This window comes from Plecotus auritus (assembly GCF_963455305.1).
Source record: "Plecotus auritus genome assembly, chromosome: 13".
NCBI classification, from domain to species: Eukaryota; Metazoa; Chordata; class Mammalia; order Chiroptera; family Vespertilionidae; genus Plecotus; species Plecotus auritus.
Window position 1 is genome coordinate 12875984 of NC_137779.1, and position 18266 is coordinate 12894249.

The 18266-nt window shown below is 41.5% G+C and overlaps 1 protein-coding gene across 2 annotated transcripts in view; it reads right to left on the reverse strand.

The window, feature by feature from the left end:
• Positions 1–2703: 2703 nt before the first annotated feature.
• Positions 2704–18266, reverse strand: part of ANAPC5 (anaphase promoting complex subunit 5) — a 32344-nt gene continuing 16781 nt past the window's right edge. Inside the window, exons 7-17 of one of the 2 annotated variants that reach the window (XM_080650632.1) lie at positions 16288–16478; positions 13797–13878; positions 12837–12926; positions 10987–11168; positions 9992–10127; positions 9713–9787; positions 7597–7718; positions 6816–6923; positions 6587–6734; positions 4324–4486; positions 2704–3683 (exon numbers count right to left, since the gene is read on the reverse strand). In XM_080650632.1, coding sequence (XP_080506758.1) covers positions 3472–3683; positions 4324–4486; positions 6587–6734; positions 6816–6923; positions 7597–7718; positions 9713–9787; positions 9992–10127; positions 10987–11168; positions 12837–12926; positions 13797–13878; positions 16288–16478 — 1509 coding nt within the window. In that variant the 3' untranslated portion in view covers positions 2704–3471. The remainder of the gene's footprint in view (positions 3684–4323; positions 4487–6586; positions 6735–6815; positions 6924–7596; positions 7719–9712; positions 9788–9991; positions 10128–10986; positions 11169–12836; positions 12927–13796; positions 13879–16287; positions 16479–18266) is intronic. The other variant, XM_080650633.1, reaches the window with a different exon arrangement.

Sequence of the window (18266 nt, forward strand, 5' to 3'; positions counted from 1 at the left end):
AATTTTCAATGTGATGAATAGCAAGAACCTACAACCAAGATTACTCTACCCAGCAAAGCTATCATTCAAAATTGAAGGGCAGATAAAGAGTTTCACAGACAAGAAAAAGCTAAAGGAGTTCATCACCACCAAACCAGTATTATATGAAATGCTGAAAGGTATTCTTAAAGAAGAGGAAGAAGAAAAAAGTAAAGATAAAAATTATGAACAACAAATACATATCTATCAACAAGTGAACCGCCCTAACTGGTTTGGCTCAGTGGATAGAGCGTCAGCCTACGGACTGAAGGGTCCCAGGTTCGATTCCAGTCAAGGGCATGTACCTTGGTTGCGGGCACATCCCCAGTCAGGGGTGTGCAGGAGGCAGCTAATCGATGTTTCTCTCTCATCGATGTTTCTAACTCTCTATCCCTCTCCCTTCCTCTCTGTAAAAAAGCAATAAAATATATTTTAAAAAAAAACAAAAAACAAGTGAACCTAAAAATCAAGTGAATTAAAAACCTGAGGGACAGAATAATCTGGTGAATATAATAGAATCAGGGGCATAGAAAGGGAGTGGACTGATAATTCTCAGGGGGAAAGGGGTATGGGGGGGTTCATGAAGAGACTGGACAAAAATCATACACCCATGGATGAGGACAGTGGGGGGGAGGTAAGGGCAGAAGGTGGGGTGGGAAATGGGTGGAGGGGAGCTATGGGGGGAAAAAGGAGAAATAATTGTAATAATCTGAATAAAGATTTATTTAAAAAAAAAAACAAAAAAACCCTAAGTAACTTACAATAGTGCGCTCCGTAAGTGTCAAGCTATTTGTTCCCACTGCCCCATGGCTGGAAACACTCAACACCAAATCTGCTGGGTAGAAATCCCACCATGCCAAGCCACTGGGTCTGGTCACACCTTTCTTCTCCTCCCCTTTGAGAATACATCCTGAGATCCCTTATAAACCAAATGCCCACTGGCTACTTAGCTGCAATTTCCTCCTCACCAAATCCTTTCCCCCATTTAAGCAAATCATCAATTTTTATACCCCTAATTATACCAGTCTGACTCTTACTTCCCCCACCAGGAAAAAAAAAAAAAAGCTAATTAGCTGTAACCCAGACATGTTCTGAGTTTGGGGATCACTGATGTTTCCAACTTTCCTTTTAACCCACTGTAGGCCCTGACAACAAATCTAAGTCACAGATGACAGGGAGCCATGGCCTCTTGATATTAGCTTTGGATTCCATCCTGCCAGGATGAACGAGCAATCCGAGAGCAGAGTCGGGCATGCAAACTGCATTTGCACAGGGCTCTGTGCATTAAGAGCCCTTTGCATTCTGTATTAAGGCTCTGCTTAATATATAGGCCCTGTATTTTTACTTTGCATTGGGCCCCACAAATGATGTAGCCAGTCCTGGTCAGGTTGGCTGCATACCTGAAGGGTCAGCTGAGCAACCTTGCCACACCTCTTGGACCTTCTTACACTGAGGCAGAGGGATTAAGATCACTTCTTAGATTGGGAGGATCTAATCAATGTTTAAATACATTGAATAGCCCTAACTGGTTTGGCTCAGTGGATAGAGCATCAGCCTGTGGACTGAAAGGTCCCAGGTTCGATTCCGGTCAAGGGTATGTACCTTGCTTGCGGGCACATCCCCAGTAGGAGGTGTGCAAGAGGCAGCTGATTGATGTTTCCAGCTCTCTCTCCCTCTTCCTTCCTCTCTGTAAAAAATCAATAAAATATATTTTAAAAAAAATAAATTGAATATATTTGGAAGAATAAGAAGAAACTGATATAGTTATGGTAACCTCTGGGGAGGAGGAATTCTTCAAATTTAAGGAAAGATTTTTAAACATCAACATACCAATTAATGTCTCTATCTCCACATTGAATCTCTTGTTTCCAGAGCAGCCATCTTTGGCCAGCAAACACACTCTAGTGAGTGGGAGTCGTTTTACTCTGCTTCAGAGAGCTTTGGAGATAAATTATTTCCCATCGGAAGGCTTAAATTGAACAGAGAAAGAACCAATGATAGAAGCTGCAAAATTCGGTTGGTGTCTTGTTGCTGTTTTGGACTTCAAACGGGCTTTTCTGTGAACACTCAAGGATAGCAAGTTCATGAACAGAAAGAGCAATGATCAGTGTCTGCTTAATTACAGGGTTGAGTAAATTAGATGCACTGTGTGTTTGAGTGATGGCATCTACACAGCTCTGAGCTTCAGACGCTTTCTTAATTTATAATCATCTTATTCATGATGAATTCCTAGACTTAAGGGCTCACCAGCCCTCATATATAGTTACCAGAGGCCTGGTGCATGAAAATTCATGCACTGGAGCGGGGGGGGGGGGGGGGGGGGGGGAGGGGGGGGCGCGCGGGGTCCCTCAGCCCGGGAGCCCTCAGGGGTGGGAGGCAACCCGGCGATCAGGGGAAGGTGACACCACATCACATCTCTGCTGCTGCCACTGCTGGCAGCACAAGCCTGGGCCGGCCCTGGTTACCTGAGCCTCGGGCAGCCCTGGGTGGCTGGGAGGCTGAGGGGACTGGATGCCGCCATCTTTGAGGGTGTGACAGTCAATTAGCATATCCCTCCTTATTGGCTGTGGGCACCGCCATCTTTTGCAATGGCATGAGGGTCAATTAGCATATTCCCTCTTTATTAGCTAGGATAGAAAAAATATACCCAGGCAGAAGATATAAGAAAGTCAACACCAAGAGAGTGAATGAAATATGCTTGTCATTGGTCCAAAAACTATAAACACATCTTTTCCTTCCTAACTCCAGTCAGGGACCAACATGTATTCAGGAGCACATAGGGGCCCACAAAAGCACCATTCAATCCTACAAAGCAGGGATGCTTCAGAAAATTCAAGCAACAGAAACACCTGTGTTGACCTCTTTACAAGATCTACCAGTATCCAAAAGGGGTTTTGCCTGAGAATATGTGTAAACAAATGTACATAATGATGGAGAGATAGCACAATTTCTAATAAGATATTGGCAATTCCGCCCAGAAAGAACATAATCTTTAACACTTACACTAACAGGTGTTTATTAACAAAAATTTGATGTCTTTGCTACCAGAAGGAAAAGGGAGAACAAAACAAATATGTATATTCTAGCAGCAAAATAAGAAAACCAGCCCGAATGCAGTCTATTGACAAAACAGATATAAAAAACATCAGTTAGCCCAACCAGCATGGCTCAGTGGTTGAGCATCAACTTATGGTCACGGTTCAATTCCCAGTCAGGTTGTGGGCTCGATCCCCAGTGTGGGGAGTGCAGGAGGCAGCCGATCAATGATTTTCTCATCACTGATGTTTCCCTCTCTCTCTCTCTCTCTCTCTCTCTCTCTCTCTCTCTGAAATAAAAAAAAATATATATTAAAACACGCACACACACACACAAAAAAAACATCATTTATGTGGAGCGAGTGTAAACAAGTCCAAAATCTTGTGCTCTGCATCATGGCCCCCAGGGACATTCTCACTAGAGGTGATTTATCAAGGGCACCCCGTGAGCGGGCAGTTCCTGATGTAGCTGCCGGAAGAGCATCGCACAGCGGTTTCTCTCCTGGGTCTTCCCCAGAGTGTGGTAGAGTCGGGCCTGGAAGTAAACGACATCTCTGATTCGCTCTTTGCAGTCGACCTTGGCAAAATAGTTCTTAGCTTCATTGAGATTCTCAATGGCGGCCTCCAGAGCTGATGGAAAAGGGGGGAAATACCACACCCATTTAACTCAACACTTCACATAGTTCCCAAAATTTAATATCTACTTTTATTGATTTAACAAGTACCAGACACTTTTTAAAAAACGTTAAATTTTGTGTTTATTAGCTCTTAAACACATATTTATCTTTTAATTTTTCAGTTAGTTTACTTTCAGTATTATTTTGTATTGGCTTCAGGTGTACAGCATAGTGATTAGACAATCGTCTACTTTACAAAGTGCTGCCCCTGATATTTCCAGTACCCACTTGGCACCATCCACAGTTATCGCAGTATCAGTGACTATGCTCCCTATGCTGTACAGATACTTCTATATTCAACTCTTTGAGGAGGAAAAAAACCACTAGAGTCAGGTTTTATAAAGGGTCTTTAGTCTTGACTTCCTGCCCGGTGCCTAATTCTACAGGGTAAATAGCCACTCATTTGCCTTCAGCCTTCACGACAAACATGCATGTGAAAGCGCTTTAAATGCTGCCTGAAATTTTAACATAAAGTTGTGAACACTCAGAACTTAAATACTGTCCCAAATTTAATGTCTTTTCTTTTTCCAGGTCCCATATTTTAGAAGTTTTCTGCAATAGCATTGCCTAACAACCTTTGTACGGCTTCCTACCTTCTGCTTTGTTCGGTGGATCATAGTAAGCTGCTGAAGCCACCTGGCACTTGGCCACCAAGAACATGGCCCGGCCTTTGTCCAGGACAGCTCCGTCAGCCAAGATGGGCTCAATGGCCATGTGGAGAAGACTTAGGGCCTGTTCTGGGATTCCAAGGATGAGCTGAAAAAGAAACATCGTGGCGCTGTACGCACTCACAGGCACTACCCACTCCGGAAGGGCTTCCTTTCTGGTCCTTCTCTCCTGAGGCCATGTCTGGCTTAGCTTCTCCCTGACAAGTACTACATTTAATGTGCACCATCCTCTTAGAAAACATAAGGTGTGATGATCTGATTTCAGATGACGATAGATACAGTAGGGAGTAGTTATTCACACTATGGGAAAGTTTTGTCTTTACTAAAAGAATCAACACCAAAATCCTTTAGATTGGCGATTCCAAAGGGTTGAATTAGCTGTATAAGGATCACTGGAGGAAGAGGAGACACTAAGAAAATATCTCAAAAGTATATAATAAAAGAAACAACAGGGAATTAAAATGATATGCTAGAAAACATCTACTTAACACAAAAGAAAGCAGTAATGGCGGATCTGAGGAACAAAAAAGATGTAAGACATATAGGAAAAATTAGCAAAATAGAATAAGTCCATTCTCATGCATAATTGTTAAATTAAATGAATTAAACTTTTCAATTAAAAGAAAGACTGACAGAATAGATTAAAAAGAATATAATCTTATGATTACAGGAGAAAAAAAATCCTCAACAAATATTAGCAAACCAAATCCAGCAGCATATTAAAAGAATTGTACCCCACAACCATCTGGGATTTATCCCAGGAATCCAACAATAGCTCAATATAAAAAAGTCAATCAAGTTAAACTGAATTATTATACGTTAGCAATTCTACTCTTAAGTATACCCAAGAGAAATAAAACAATATCCACACAAAAACTTGTACATGAATGTTGAGATCAGCTATTCTTAATAGCCAAATGGTGAAACCACCCAATGGTCCATCAACTGATGAATAGATAAATGAAACATGTATACATTCAATAGAATATGATTCAGCTGTTAAAAGGGATATAGTACATGCTACAACATGAATGAACCCTGAAAAGATTACACTAAATCAAGAAGCCAGACACAAAAGGCCAGATATTGTATGATTTCATTACATGAAATACACAAAATAAGCAAATTCATAGAGACAGACAGACGGAGCTGTCCTGGTTCATAGGTCGACACTCAACTACTGAGCCACAGCAGCTGGGCATGAACTTTAAGAAAAAATTATTCAGCCCTGACCGGTTTGGCTCAGTGGATAGAGCGTCGGCCTGTGGACTCAAGGGTCCCAGGTTCAATTCTGGTCAAGGGCATGTACCTTGGTTGCAGGCACATCCCCAGTGGGAGGTGTGCAGGAGGCAGCTGATCGATGTTTCTCTCTCATCAATGTTTCTGGCTCTCTCTCCCTCTCCCTTCCTCTCTGTAAAAAAATCAATAAAATATATTTTTTAAAAAATTATTCAGTCTATAAATATTAAAAGCCTACTATATTCAGGGGTCCTCAAACTACAGCCCGCGGGCCACATGCGGCCCGCCGAGGACATTTATCCAGCCCGCCGGTGCCACTGCCTGTCCTGCTTAGCAGCCGACTTGTCCCGGGCCCGCAGTGCGCATAGGAATTTGTTCATAGTTGTTTTTTAAACTATAGTCCGGCCCTCCAACGGTCTAAGGGACAGTGAACTGGCCCCCTGTTTAAAAAGTTTGAGGACCCCCTAGGTCCTACTAGGTACCATGGGATACAGCAGGGAAAAAACAAGTGTCCCTTCTCTCATAGCCTTTCCATTCTACAAAGGGAGATAGAAAGCAAACATTAAAAAAATTTTCATTTACAAAACCTTTCAATGAACATATGACTCCCTCACTTCTTTATTCTACTCATCCCCTTGTTAAATCAAGCATAGCTCTGGACCAGCTAACCATTAATATGATGCACATGTCCTCAATGAAGAGGCGAGTCCCCTTGACTAAATACGCAGCCAGTGCCACTGGGAGGTGTCAGCCTGTCACCAAGTTCACAGCTCCAGATTTCCATGAAAGGCCTGCCATGGAGACTGCATTCCCATACTTCAATAGTGAGAAGTGAAAGCTCATTATTATCCTTTTCAAAACCAAAAAGTAGTACCAGATTTGCCAGTTCTTGAGTACAAATATGTGCTAAAACAAATAAAAACAAAACAAAACACAGAGATCAGCTTACCTGGGCAAAGGCCAAGTTCAACACTGTCTCAGAGGCCAAGTACTGTAGTCGGTACTCCTTGGAGAGGGCCAGCGCCTGCAGGAGCACGGGCAGTGCAATGGTAGGGGAGGAAGATCGCCAATACAGCTCTGCCACAGACAGCAGGACACTGCCCGCAAACAGGAGGACATGGATGAGAATTTCCACCACAAGGCACCATCTGTGAGATGCACGAGAGACCCCCTCTTACCTGATCACCATTTCCGTGTTCCTGATTTTCTGACAATGAATCAATAATTTCTGTAAAAGCTTGTGTGCCTCTGTCATTTGATTCTGAGCCTGTAGTACAACTGCTTTTCTGCACAAACAAAATAAACATAAGTGGTTACGTTGATGTTTTGCAAGGGTTAGAAGTATAGTCACTTTCAGGGTTAGAATTCCTATTTCCTCAATTATAATGTAATTGAACCCCCAAAGGGAAGAACTGTGCCTAATAAAATTTTTGTTAAAAGAGGAAAAAGATTGTGTTTATAAGCACAGATGTGTACACACACACACACACACACACACACACACACACACACAAGATCAAAGTCTGGAACTATTGATATCACAATGTTGGTGATTATCTCTGGGTGGTACTGATTTTCTCCATTCTGCTTATCTGTATTTTCTCATTTCCTGTAATAAATATATAATAAATAGGAAAAAGGTTTTTTCTGCCCTGGCTGAGTGGCCCAGTAGTTTGGAGCATCATCCTGTATACTAATAGGTTGCGGATTTGGTCCCAGATCGGGGCATGTATGGGAGGCAACCAATGTTTCTCTCACATTGATGTCTCTTTCTCTCTCTTTTTGTCCGCTACCACGCCCCTTCCTCTCTCTAAATATATCTCAGTGAGATGAGAAATTTTTAAAAAAGAAAAAAGGTTTTTCCTAAGCTAAAGTTGATAAATTCACATGCAAAACATACAAGAATAAAGCCATTTGAGAATGAATTCATTCTGGGTTGGAGTTCTCCACGTTTCTTACCTATATACACCCTCAGTGCTATGAAGAGCTGTGATTCCTGTAACAAGTGAATCAGCCAAGTGATATTTGCCATCATGCATTGCTCTGTCAAACTGTATTTTCTGATCACATAGCATCCATAACTAATAAGAAAAAATATAATTAGGGACAAATGGCAAGTGTTCACCTAATTATTCAACAGAGATAGAAAAGAATTTAGGCTTGCTTAGCAAATATCCTTAAAATTCAAACATTTTTAATTTTTGCTATTTAAAAAATATTTCAAGTATGGCCCTGGCCAGTGTAGCTCAGCTGGTCAGCGGTCATCCCATGCACCGAAAGACTGCTGGATCTATTCCCAATCAGGGCACATGCCGGGTTGTAGGCTCAATCTCTGGCAGGGGGTGTGCAGGAGGCAGCCGACTGATGTTTCAATCTCACATGGATGTTTCTCTCTCTCTCTCTCTCTCTCTCTCAAAATCAATAAAAAATATTTTTAAAAAACATTTCAAGTATGTGAACAAGCATTAATAAAAAATAAACACACGTGTGCGAATCATCAACTTTGTCAAATCCCAACATTTTGCTTTCTTTCCTTCAGATACTATTAAGACTACTAAAGTACTTTACAATTTCTACTCCCTTCTCTATTTTTCCAAAGTAAGCACTTGATTTGGTATCTATCATTCCCACTTATGTTCTTATACTTTTACAACACACATACTTATCCTTAAACAGTATGTAGTATGATCTTGCACGTTTTTAACTTTGTATAAATAAATAGTATCATACTGCATGCATCCTTTGACAACTTGCTTTTAAGCTCAACATTATTTGGGGGGTTTACACATATTAATAAAGAAATTATAGTTCATTCCTTTTCATTAATAGTTTTCAATTATATGAATATGCAACAGCTTATCTATTCTCCGGTTGATGGGTAGTTAGGTGGTATCAATTTTTCACTTTTCTGAAAAATGCTGCAATAAACATTTTCACATACCTCTCCTGGTACACGTTTATCTCAGGTGTACAGCAAGCAGAGGAAATGCTGGGTTGTAGTACATATGCGCTTCACTTTAATATAGAAGCCATTTGTTCTTTAAATGGACTGTACTAGTTTACAGCCCCTACCAGGAGCCTATGGCATTCCTCCCTGCTCCACACTCTCACCGACAGTTGTACTGTCAGGTATTTTTACTTTGGGCCAATCTGATGGGTATGAAATATCTCATTATTGTTTTAATTTGTAGTTCCCTGACCACTGGCCAGGGTGAGCATTTTGTAATCTATCTATCTGCCATACAGTATTTTTTCCTATAAACTGTAAATGAAATTGTATCTTTATTTTACTGTACTCCTTCTTATAGCTAGAACGGCAATGGAAATTATTTCACCCTATTAGCACTACCATGGAACCACACTTCATCCTTAGGTGCTATCTTCTGTCTTGTTTCCCCTCTGGGTGCTCTGAGTTCACATCTCAGCACAGCTCACATGCAGATAGGTGCTCACACCTTATCTAACCACCTACGTGAATGACCACCCCAGGGACCAGCAGTGGGAGATTCCCAGGCCTCAATCCCTGAAGACTAAACATGGGAAGGGAAGGAAGAGAAAGAAGGCCCTGTAACAGTTTTTTCAGCCCCTTCAGAGATGAAAGCCAGTTCAGTAAGAAACAGAAGGCCTAGGACTGCTTTATAAAGGTCATTCCCTCTGGGCACAGCATCTTCCCACAAGGTTATTCAGTTCTGGGAGGAAAAGATTAGAGTTGCCAAGTACAAGACAAAATAACAAAACTGAGACCTAATTCTTGATCTATTGAAGGACATTGATAATTTCTTTTCTTATTCCTGTACAGTTGGAGATATTAAGAATACTAATTTAAAACCATGAAGACAAGATGGGGGGAAGTACCCTGCTTTAAATCTTTTCTCAGAGTTTATTTCTCAGGCTTCTGAAGAGAGTTTACAGAGTCTCCTAAGTAATTACCCATGTTGACCTCAATGCATGTATGTGACAGAAAGGAATTGACATGAGAAACTGAGGGGAGACTCTACATGAGCCACTTTGACAACAATACAGTAAAAACGGTCTTTTCATACATAAATCCGAGGTCACTGAAAGGGCAGGTTACCTGGGCATGCTGACTATTTGGTGGGAATCTTTCCTTCAGGTGCTTTAACACTTCGGAAGCTGCAGCGAAACAGCCCTAAACAGAAAGACAGGATGTGATGAGCACACCCGTGCAGCCACACCTGCTGCACCACGAGCAGGGTGCAGACAGGATTCACCTTTCTTGGTGCGGCCAAGCAGACCTGTCCCTGACGTGCCCAGTGCCCTTCTCAAGCACCACAGGAAAGAACTGGCAGAGCCTCCCTTGCTCCAGAAGCCCACTGACCCGGCCACCTCCTACCTGCTCCGCGTGCAGCTCTGCGAGGTGGCAGAGCGCGACCGCAAACGACTCCGTGTTGTTCTGCTGCACGCCCGCGTTCACCGACTCTAGGCTGTTCATGCTCAGCAACATCTGGGCTTGTTGCAGCGCCATGGTGCTGGGTGAGGGGACAAACAGGGACTCCCATCTATCAAGGGACCCAGGTTGCCCTCTGCCACACCCCACACTTCTCTTGAGTGCAAATAGAAGGAAGTTAAGCCCCACTGTAAGTTCATCTTTGTGGGAACAGCTGCCTCCCAGGAAGGCGGGAAAGCACCCCGGATGTGCAGCCCCAGAGGAAATGTAGTGCTTATGGCACAACAGGGCGCTCTGAGCGCCAGACACCCTCCTCCCTATTGCCTGTGGTCACGGTGTATTCATTCGTTTTCATGGGTAAATTCAGGCCCGATGCCATCCTGGTACCAGCTGCTCTGGCAGTATATTCAGTGGCCAGTGTCTGCAGTTGTTTCAGACTACATCGTGCCAAACAATTACCTCACATACAAAAACAAGACTGGCCATACAGGCACTTCCTTTCATTATTGGATTCCTAAAAATAACAGTTTGTTTAGGTGAGAGGTGAGGTAGTGACAGGACTCCAGGATTAAAAATCTCGTTCAGAAGTTTACTTCCAAGCTAGAGACACAAAATGGAACTTAAACACAAGGCTGGAGATATTCCAGAGAACACATCTTGGGGTTCAAAGGATGCTCAACTTGAGTGACCATGGCCCATGCCTCCTGCGAACAGAAAGAGGCACTGCCCGTCTCAAAGCACAAAGGCATTGTGCTTGGAGTCAGAGGACAACGTGGCTCATAAGTGGCTCTGTCACTTATTAACTACACTTGGTGTCTTGGGCAGATCAGAGAGATGTGTGAACTTTGGTTGATGCATCCTACAAGGGAGACTGCCAGCCTCCACTCGTCTCTAAAAGGACCCACGCCCCTATGGCCTTGACCGTCTGCCTAAAGACTGACCTGCGGCCATAGAGCCTCCAGATGGCCGTTTTCTGGGCGATGCTGATGTCAATGAGCTCTGACAGGCTGTGTTTCCAGTGCAGGAGGTCAGAGTCCTTTAGAGCATCCATCAGTTTATTTGCTGTCTTCCCAGCAAAAGCCCTCTGCTGAACTAGGGACTGTATGCCCAGGGAGGCAAGGTACTAAGGGGACAAACAGATATACCCGTGACCCAAGACAGGTTACATGACTGAGTTTGTTTTGCTCTTCAGAAATCTGGCATATTTCACATTTTAGCACATGCACAGTGACAACACTATTTAAAAGGAAAGTACCTACAGCCTGGCCCTGCCCCATATAAAATATGTTCTTGAAAAACAGGCTGGAAGAGAGGCTGACGGTACACCGAGAAGAGCCAGGGCTTTGACATTAAATGGACCCACTTAAACACCGCCCTACTACCTTCTATGTGACTTGGGGCCAGTCCCTTAGTGTTTGAGCCAAGCCCCAACTTCCTTGTCTGTAAAATGGGCATCCCAGCTATCATAAAGAATTGCTGTGAGGATTAAAACGAGATAACATGTCAAACAGTGCTGGGCACATTATGTAGCAGTAGATTAAAAGAGGGTGCCTATTACGAGCATAATTTATTTTCAATAACTTCTGGCATGATTTTCAAGGATGAAAGCTCAACTAAGATACAGCATAAATCCACAACAAAAACTATATTTAAAAAGTCTCATTTATTTTAAGGAGACACTTACCACTTACTTTTGTCCTTATCATCAATTCTGTACATGTAACTTTCCTTCCTCAGAAATGAGTCAAGTATACAACGTGCAGATTTGAAAAGCATATACTTTAAATGACTGCACATGATTACTTCCAACTTTCCTGGAATTTGTTGCAAACTATATGAGACAGATGCTTAGGCAGTCATATTGCCTACAGTCCAGGTTTCAGTGGATGGTTTTTGAGATGGAATCAAGTTCTTTGTGCAACATTAATCTAGATGCTAAGAGCCATTACTATTTCATGCGTGGAGACTCTGCCCTTTCAATGTCCCTGAGTATCTATCATTGAGGACTATAATTCAGGTCCTTCCCTGTCACTCAAAATGAGAAAGGACAAGTCTGCCTATCAGGTTTGCTGGTTCCTAGCTTTGTTTATTAATAAAACAAGGATCAGCAAACTTGTTCTCTTAAGGGCCAGACAGTAAATAACTTGGGTTTTGCAGACCACATCTGGTTTCTGTCGCATATTCTTCTTTTTAGTTTTCCCCCCAACTATTTAAAAATGCAAAACCCATTCCTAGCCCGAGGGCCACATATGAGCAGGAAGCAGCCAGATTGGGTTCTAGGGCTGTAACATTTAAACCAATCCCTGTTTTAAAAGTAAGCCTTGCCCTGACCGGTTTGGCTCAGTGGATAGAGCGTCGGCCTGCAGACTCAAGGGTCTCAGGTTCGATTCTGGTCAAGGGCATGTACCTTGGTTACGGGCACATCCCCAGTGGGGGGTGTGCAGGAGGCAGCTGATGAATGTTTCTCTCTCATTGATGTTTCTAACTCTCTATCCCTCTCCCTTCCTCTCTGTAAAAAATCAATAAAATATATATTAAATAAATAAATAAGTAAAAGTAAGTCCAGAAAAATTTCTAAGTAAATATGGGAAGTTAATGTGGATCAAGAAACTAAAAACAATCTCATCAAATTGATAAATGGAATTTTCACAGTTGTTATTAGGATAAAGGGAACAAAGAGAAACCTATCAAACAGAATTTAGTGTTTAATTAATAATTAAGGTCATATGAAACTACCAAGAATAAAACCACACCATTTACTTAAACAATCTCACAGAAAGATGAGCCTTACCGGTAACCCAAAATGCACTGCTTTCTTCACAGAATGCTCTAGCAGAACATAGCTATCGGATCTCTTCTGCCCCAGCACGTAAAGCCAGCTCTGGTGAGAGAAATCATTAAAATATATCCTAACAATGACCAGGGGTAATGTTCTATTGAACTATCAGCATGGTTGTAAGAAAGAATTAAAAGGAACAAAATAAATCCTCTAACATACTCTTTCATGAAGCATGAACCAAAATGAAGCCCATCAAACATATGAAAACTATCAGACAAGCCAATGGTTTTCTTCACCTTTGAGAGCAGTGAGTGGCAAGGTTCTAGAAAAAAAGCATGAAGCCCCCATATGGCCTTTAATTGAAAAAGTGAGTCTCAACGTGATGGTTAAATAAAGTCTGTGTTCTACTTGTGCTTGGTGGTTATGCTTTCACAGGATAACATCTCATCCAGTTACAAGGTTAATGCCAATGTTTAATGTGATAGTTTTGCATGGTAGTTATGCATGGCACATTGTATTAAAATTTGTAGATAAGATCAAGCCTGGCTGGTTTGGCTCCATGGTTGAGCACTGAACCATGAACCAAGAGGTCACTGGTTCGATTCCCAGTCAGGGCACATGCCTGGGCTGCAGGCTTGATCCCTAGTAGGGGGCGTGCGGGAGGTAGCTGATCAATAATTCTCTCTTATCATTGATGTTTCTATCTCTCTTCCTCTCCCTTCCTCTCTCTCTAAAAATCAATACAAACATATTAAAAAAAAAAAAGAATCAACACCAAAGCCAAACAAATGTCATGAATTAAGAAATAAACAAATATGGGCTGCCTTTCCTGAATTACTACGACTTTCTAACTAGTTTCCCGTCACTGCTAAGAACCTTTGCTCTGACTACAAAACAATCTGATTCAAATCGGCCTTCCAAAGGCCAACACAACCCGTGGGCAGAATTCCCAAGGCAGGAGGGTGGCCTTACCAGGCAATGCTGGAGACACACATGATCGTTGGACTCCTGGGCGATCCTGATTGCCTCCTGCAGGGCAAGCTCCGCCTGTTGACTAACGACAGACTGAACATTAATATCTCATTAAAAATCACAAACATGCACAGCACAAGTAACGGAAGCAGGAAGACATCTGTACTATAATTCATCCAAGAGCAGGTCTCTGCTTTGGAAGCTGTAGCTATGGGCTTATTCCCTCAGAGGCACTCCCTTGCCCCAGCAGCAAGAAACATTAACAGTGGACATATAGAACCCACCCCTTCTAAGGTGGATTTCTACTAAAAGGGACATCGAGGAATAGCTTTTCTTGATCTCAGTTGCTAAGAGTTTTATTTTAGCTATCTATGGGCCAGGGAAGAGGCACAGAGAGAATATAATATTTTACTTTTCATTGCATTCCCTTCTGCATTATTAAAAAAATTTTTTTTTACTATAGGATTTGATGCTTTTGTACTTTTTCAAAACTAGTTTTAAAAAGTATTTTGAGGATTATCCACTTCTGATATTTCTTTTTTCTGCTCATGTGGTTCCCCTCCATCTCTGATGTCTCTCCCACTCTCTCAACTTCTGTAGAAATTCAGTCCAATATTCTTGGCCCCACTGAACTCGCACTTGTGAAAATTCCCACATAAATGCTATCTGTACGCCACCTTGCAGTGCATAGCTAACTACTACTGTGTATCACCATCTATTTATTTAATCAGTGTTAACTATTTTTTTCAACTAGTTTATTAACCATAGAGAGCACAAGTAAAGTCTTAAACTTTGGGCTTCTCAGTGACAAGTGACAGAATAGAAATCTTATCAATGCTGGGTCACTGAGTATCTCAAAATCAACTTATGGGTTTCACTTCTTTAGAGAAAAATTTATATAAGGAATTTTCTTTCAACACCAGTGCAATAACCTCACACAATTCATTTTAATTGGGGAGAACTGGGCTGTTCCACAGTAACTACTTGTTTGAATACTAAACCCAGATACATTCTTACCTAGTTTACACGTCCTTTACATCCCTTTAATAATGAGATGAGCAGAATATAGGCTATTTGAGGGCAGGAAGCATGTCTTCACACACAGGCCCCCAATAAATATCGGTTCATTTAACTTTATTGAACATGTGATGACCAAACAAATAATGGTATGTTTAGAGAAATGGCTTCTGGGAGAACTGTATACTAAAACGACTAAAGAGAGATTATTTTTCCCAGGTAGGAAGAAAAGGTAGATTACCAACACAGAAACATATAGTCAGGCAAAATCCTCAAAGGACCTTATGGCTTTCCACTGCTGCTAGGGCAGAAAAACCTCTGGTAAAAACTTTCAGTAACAGAACATTTCTATGTTATTTATATGACATGGCTTTGAATGCTCCGATGAGGTATTCAAAGACTGTCCCACACACAAGCTCCAGTCCACGTCCCTTTCAAAATGCAACAACCAGAAGTTAACAGAATTTTTTGGGTGTTGCCTGGCCCATACAGCAAGTGCAGAACTCTCAATTCTTGAACTCTGGCCATGGCGTCCATTAATGCACTCTAGGGTCTCTAGTCAAAGATGCCAGTAGCAGAAACAACGTTTCTTCCAGATGGGAAAAAGCTACAGGGGTTGGCGAGACTCTTTCAACTAGTAATTTCCTACCTTTTCACCATTATTCACATTATTTCATTGTTTCCAAAATAGCCTCCATGTTTTGAAAGATTTTATCCACTTAACTCCATTTACAAAATAATTTTTTTTTTTTAAATTTCAGAGAGGAAGGGAGAAGAAGGGAGAGAGAAACATCAATGATGATAGAGAATCTTTGATTGGCTGCCTCCTGCACTCCTCCTACTGGGGATAGAGCCCTGACCAGGACTTGAACTGGGACCTCCTGGTTCATAGGTCGTCGCTCAACCACTAAACCACACCAGTTGGACAGTTTTCCTATTTTTATTCATCAAAATCATAGGCATATCTTAGCAATGGCATAAGCCAAGTGTCATCTCACTGAGCTGCCTGAATTTTATCCAAAAGCACAAACATGACTTTTAATTAGTCAGAACAGTCTTTTATACAGTAAAGACACAACTTTCTTTTGGCTTTTTGAAATACTGAAAATAGCTTTTGTATCCTCATTATTATCTCCAAAAAATCCTTTAGGAATCTCTGGCCTAATGACCTAATTATCTTTTAATTCAATGGCTGTCATTCTTAGAAGTAATGAAAGAAAGAGGCCATGTACTAAGACAGTAATGTTAAATAGTAACACCAGGGGGCAGACTGTTTAAGGAGAAGGTTTCATTAGCTTCTGTCCAGCGAAAAAGCTTCCCTTTTGGAAGTTACTAACAAGTCTAGTAAAATAGTCAGCTTCCTTTCTTTCTTTCCTTATCTTTCTTTTAAAACAGCATTTAAAAAATTCATCTTAATTGACATTTGGAAGTTTGTGTCTTCCATTTCTGCATGGATAAAAATCTATAAACTTACTAGTGTCCGAAGCGGCAGTGCAGGGCGGCCAGGTTCAGAGCAGCGTATCTCAAGCTCCGGCCGTAGCCCTCTTCCCCGTTACTTTTGCTCTCGGCTCCCGTAAGAATCAGGCGGTCAAAGTAATGCAGGAGGCTGTGTGTAGAACTAAACACATCTTGAACCCGGAGGTTGTTTAAGTAGCTGAGATAATGCTACAACAAGAAACAATCCATATAGTGTAAATGTTCTGCTTCCTCTTGTGTAAGACTAATTCAGGAGTTCTACTGGCTGCAAACATCCATGTATCCCCCACCCTTCTAACAAGAGGGTCATAGTTTAGATTCACCTTTTCCCCAAAGGCAGAATAAAGCAGGTTCAAGATACATTGGTTTCTCACCAGGAGGGGCCCCCAAATGAAAAAACTGGAGTTCCATTAGCACTTGTGTCAGCATTTTATCCTAAATATACATCCACTATGTCACTGGTTATATTAGGACCCATGTGAGGGTGGAGGGGAGAACTCACTTAGCTCAGTTATTTAAAAAGTTTACTGAGCTAATTATATTCTATTTTGAAACTGTTTTCATTTTGTTTGATTCACTGAATTAAATCTCCCTCTAGCCCTAGCCAATTTGGCTCAGTTGACAGAGCGTCGGCCTGTGGCCCAAAGAGTACCGGGTTCAATTCCGGTCAAGGGCACATACCTTGGTTGCAGGCTCCTCCCCAGACTGGGCCCTGGTCAGAGCGCATGCAGGAGGCAACCAATCAATGTGTTTCTCTCACATCGATGTTTCTCTCTGTCTTTCCCTCTCTCTTCCACTCTCACTAAAAGATCAATGGAAAAATAACCTCAGGTGAGGATTAACAAAACAAAAAAAATCAGAAAATTTTTTAAATAAATAAATAAACAAACTTCCCTCCAAACAGACAGATCCCGTTTACTACAGAACCAAACATATATCTTTCTACGTGTGGACAAAGTCAGATGTCAAATCGATTTGAAGGTAAAAATCCATCAAGGAATGGTATGATTTTTAAACTCAAAAAAAAAACAACAACACACACTGACAAAAGTGGGGAAAGGAACAAATTTTTAGTCCTAAATTTTTTAACTGATTTTAGAAAGAGAGAGAAAAAGAAAGACAAAGAGACAGAAATATCAATTTCTTGTTCCACTTATTTATGCATTCATTGGATGATTCTTTTTAAAATATATATATTTTATTGATTTTTTTAGAGAGAAAGGAGGGGAGAGGAATAAAGAGATAGAAACATTGAGAGAGACATCCATCGGATGACTCCTGCACGCCTCCCGATGGGGATCAAGCCCTCAACTTCGGCATGTGCCCTGACCAGGAATCAAACGGGACTTTTTTTTTTTTTAATTTAATAAATCTTTATTGTTCAGATTATTACAATTGTTCCTCTTTTTTCCCCCATAGCTCCCTTCCACCCGGTTCCCACCCCACCCTCTGCCCTTACCCGCCTCCCACACTGTCCTCATCAATAGGTGAATGATTTTTGTCCAGTCTCTTCCCGCAACCCCCACACCCCTTTCCCCCGAGAATTGTCAGTCCACTCCCTTTCTATGCCCCTGATTCTATTATATTCACCAGTTTATTCTGTTCATCAGATTTTTTATTCACTTGATTTTTAGATTCACTTGTTGATAGATATGTATTTGTTGTTCATAATTTTTATCTTTAACTTTTTCTTCTTCTTCCTCTTCTTAAAGAATACCTTTCAGCATTTCATATAATACTGGTTTGGTGGTGATGAACTCCTTTAGCTTTCTCTTATCTGTGAAGCTCTTTATCTGACCTTCAATTCTGAATGATAGCTTTGCTGGGTAGAGTAATCTTGGTTGTAGGTTCTTGCTATTCATCACTTTGAATATTTCTTGCCACTCCCATCTGGCCTGCATAGTTTCTGTTGAGAAATCAGCTGACAGTCGTATGGGTGCTCCCTTGTAGGTAACTAACTGTTTTTCTCTTGCTGCT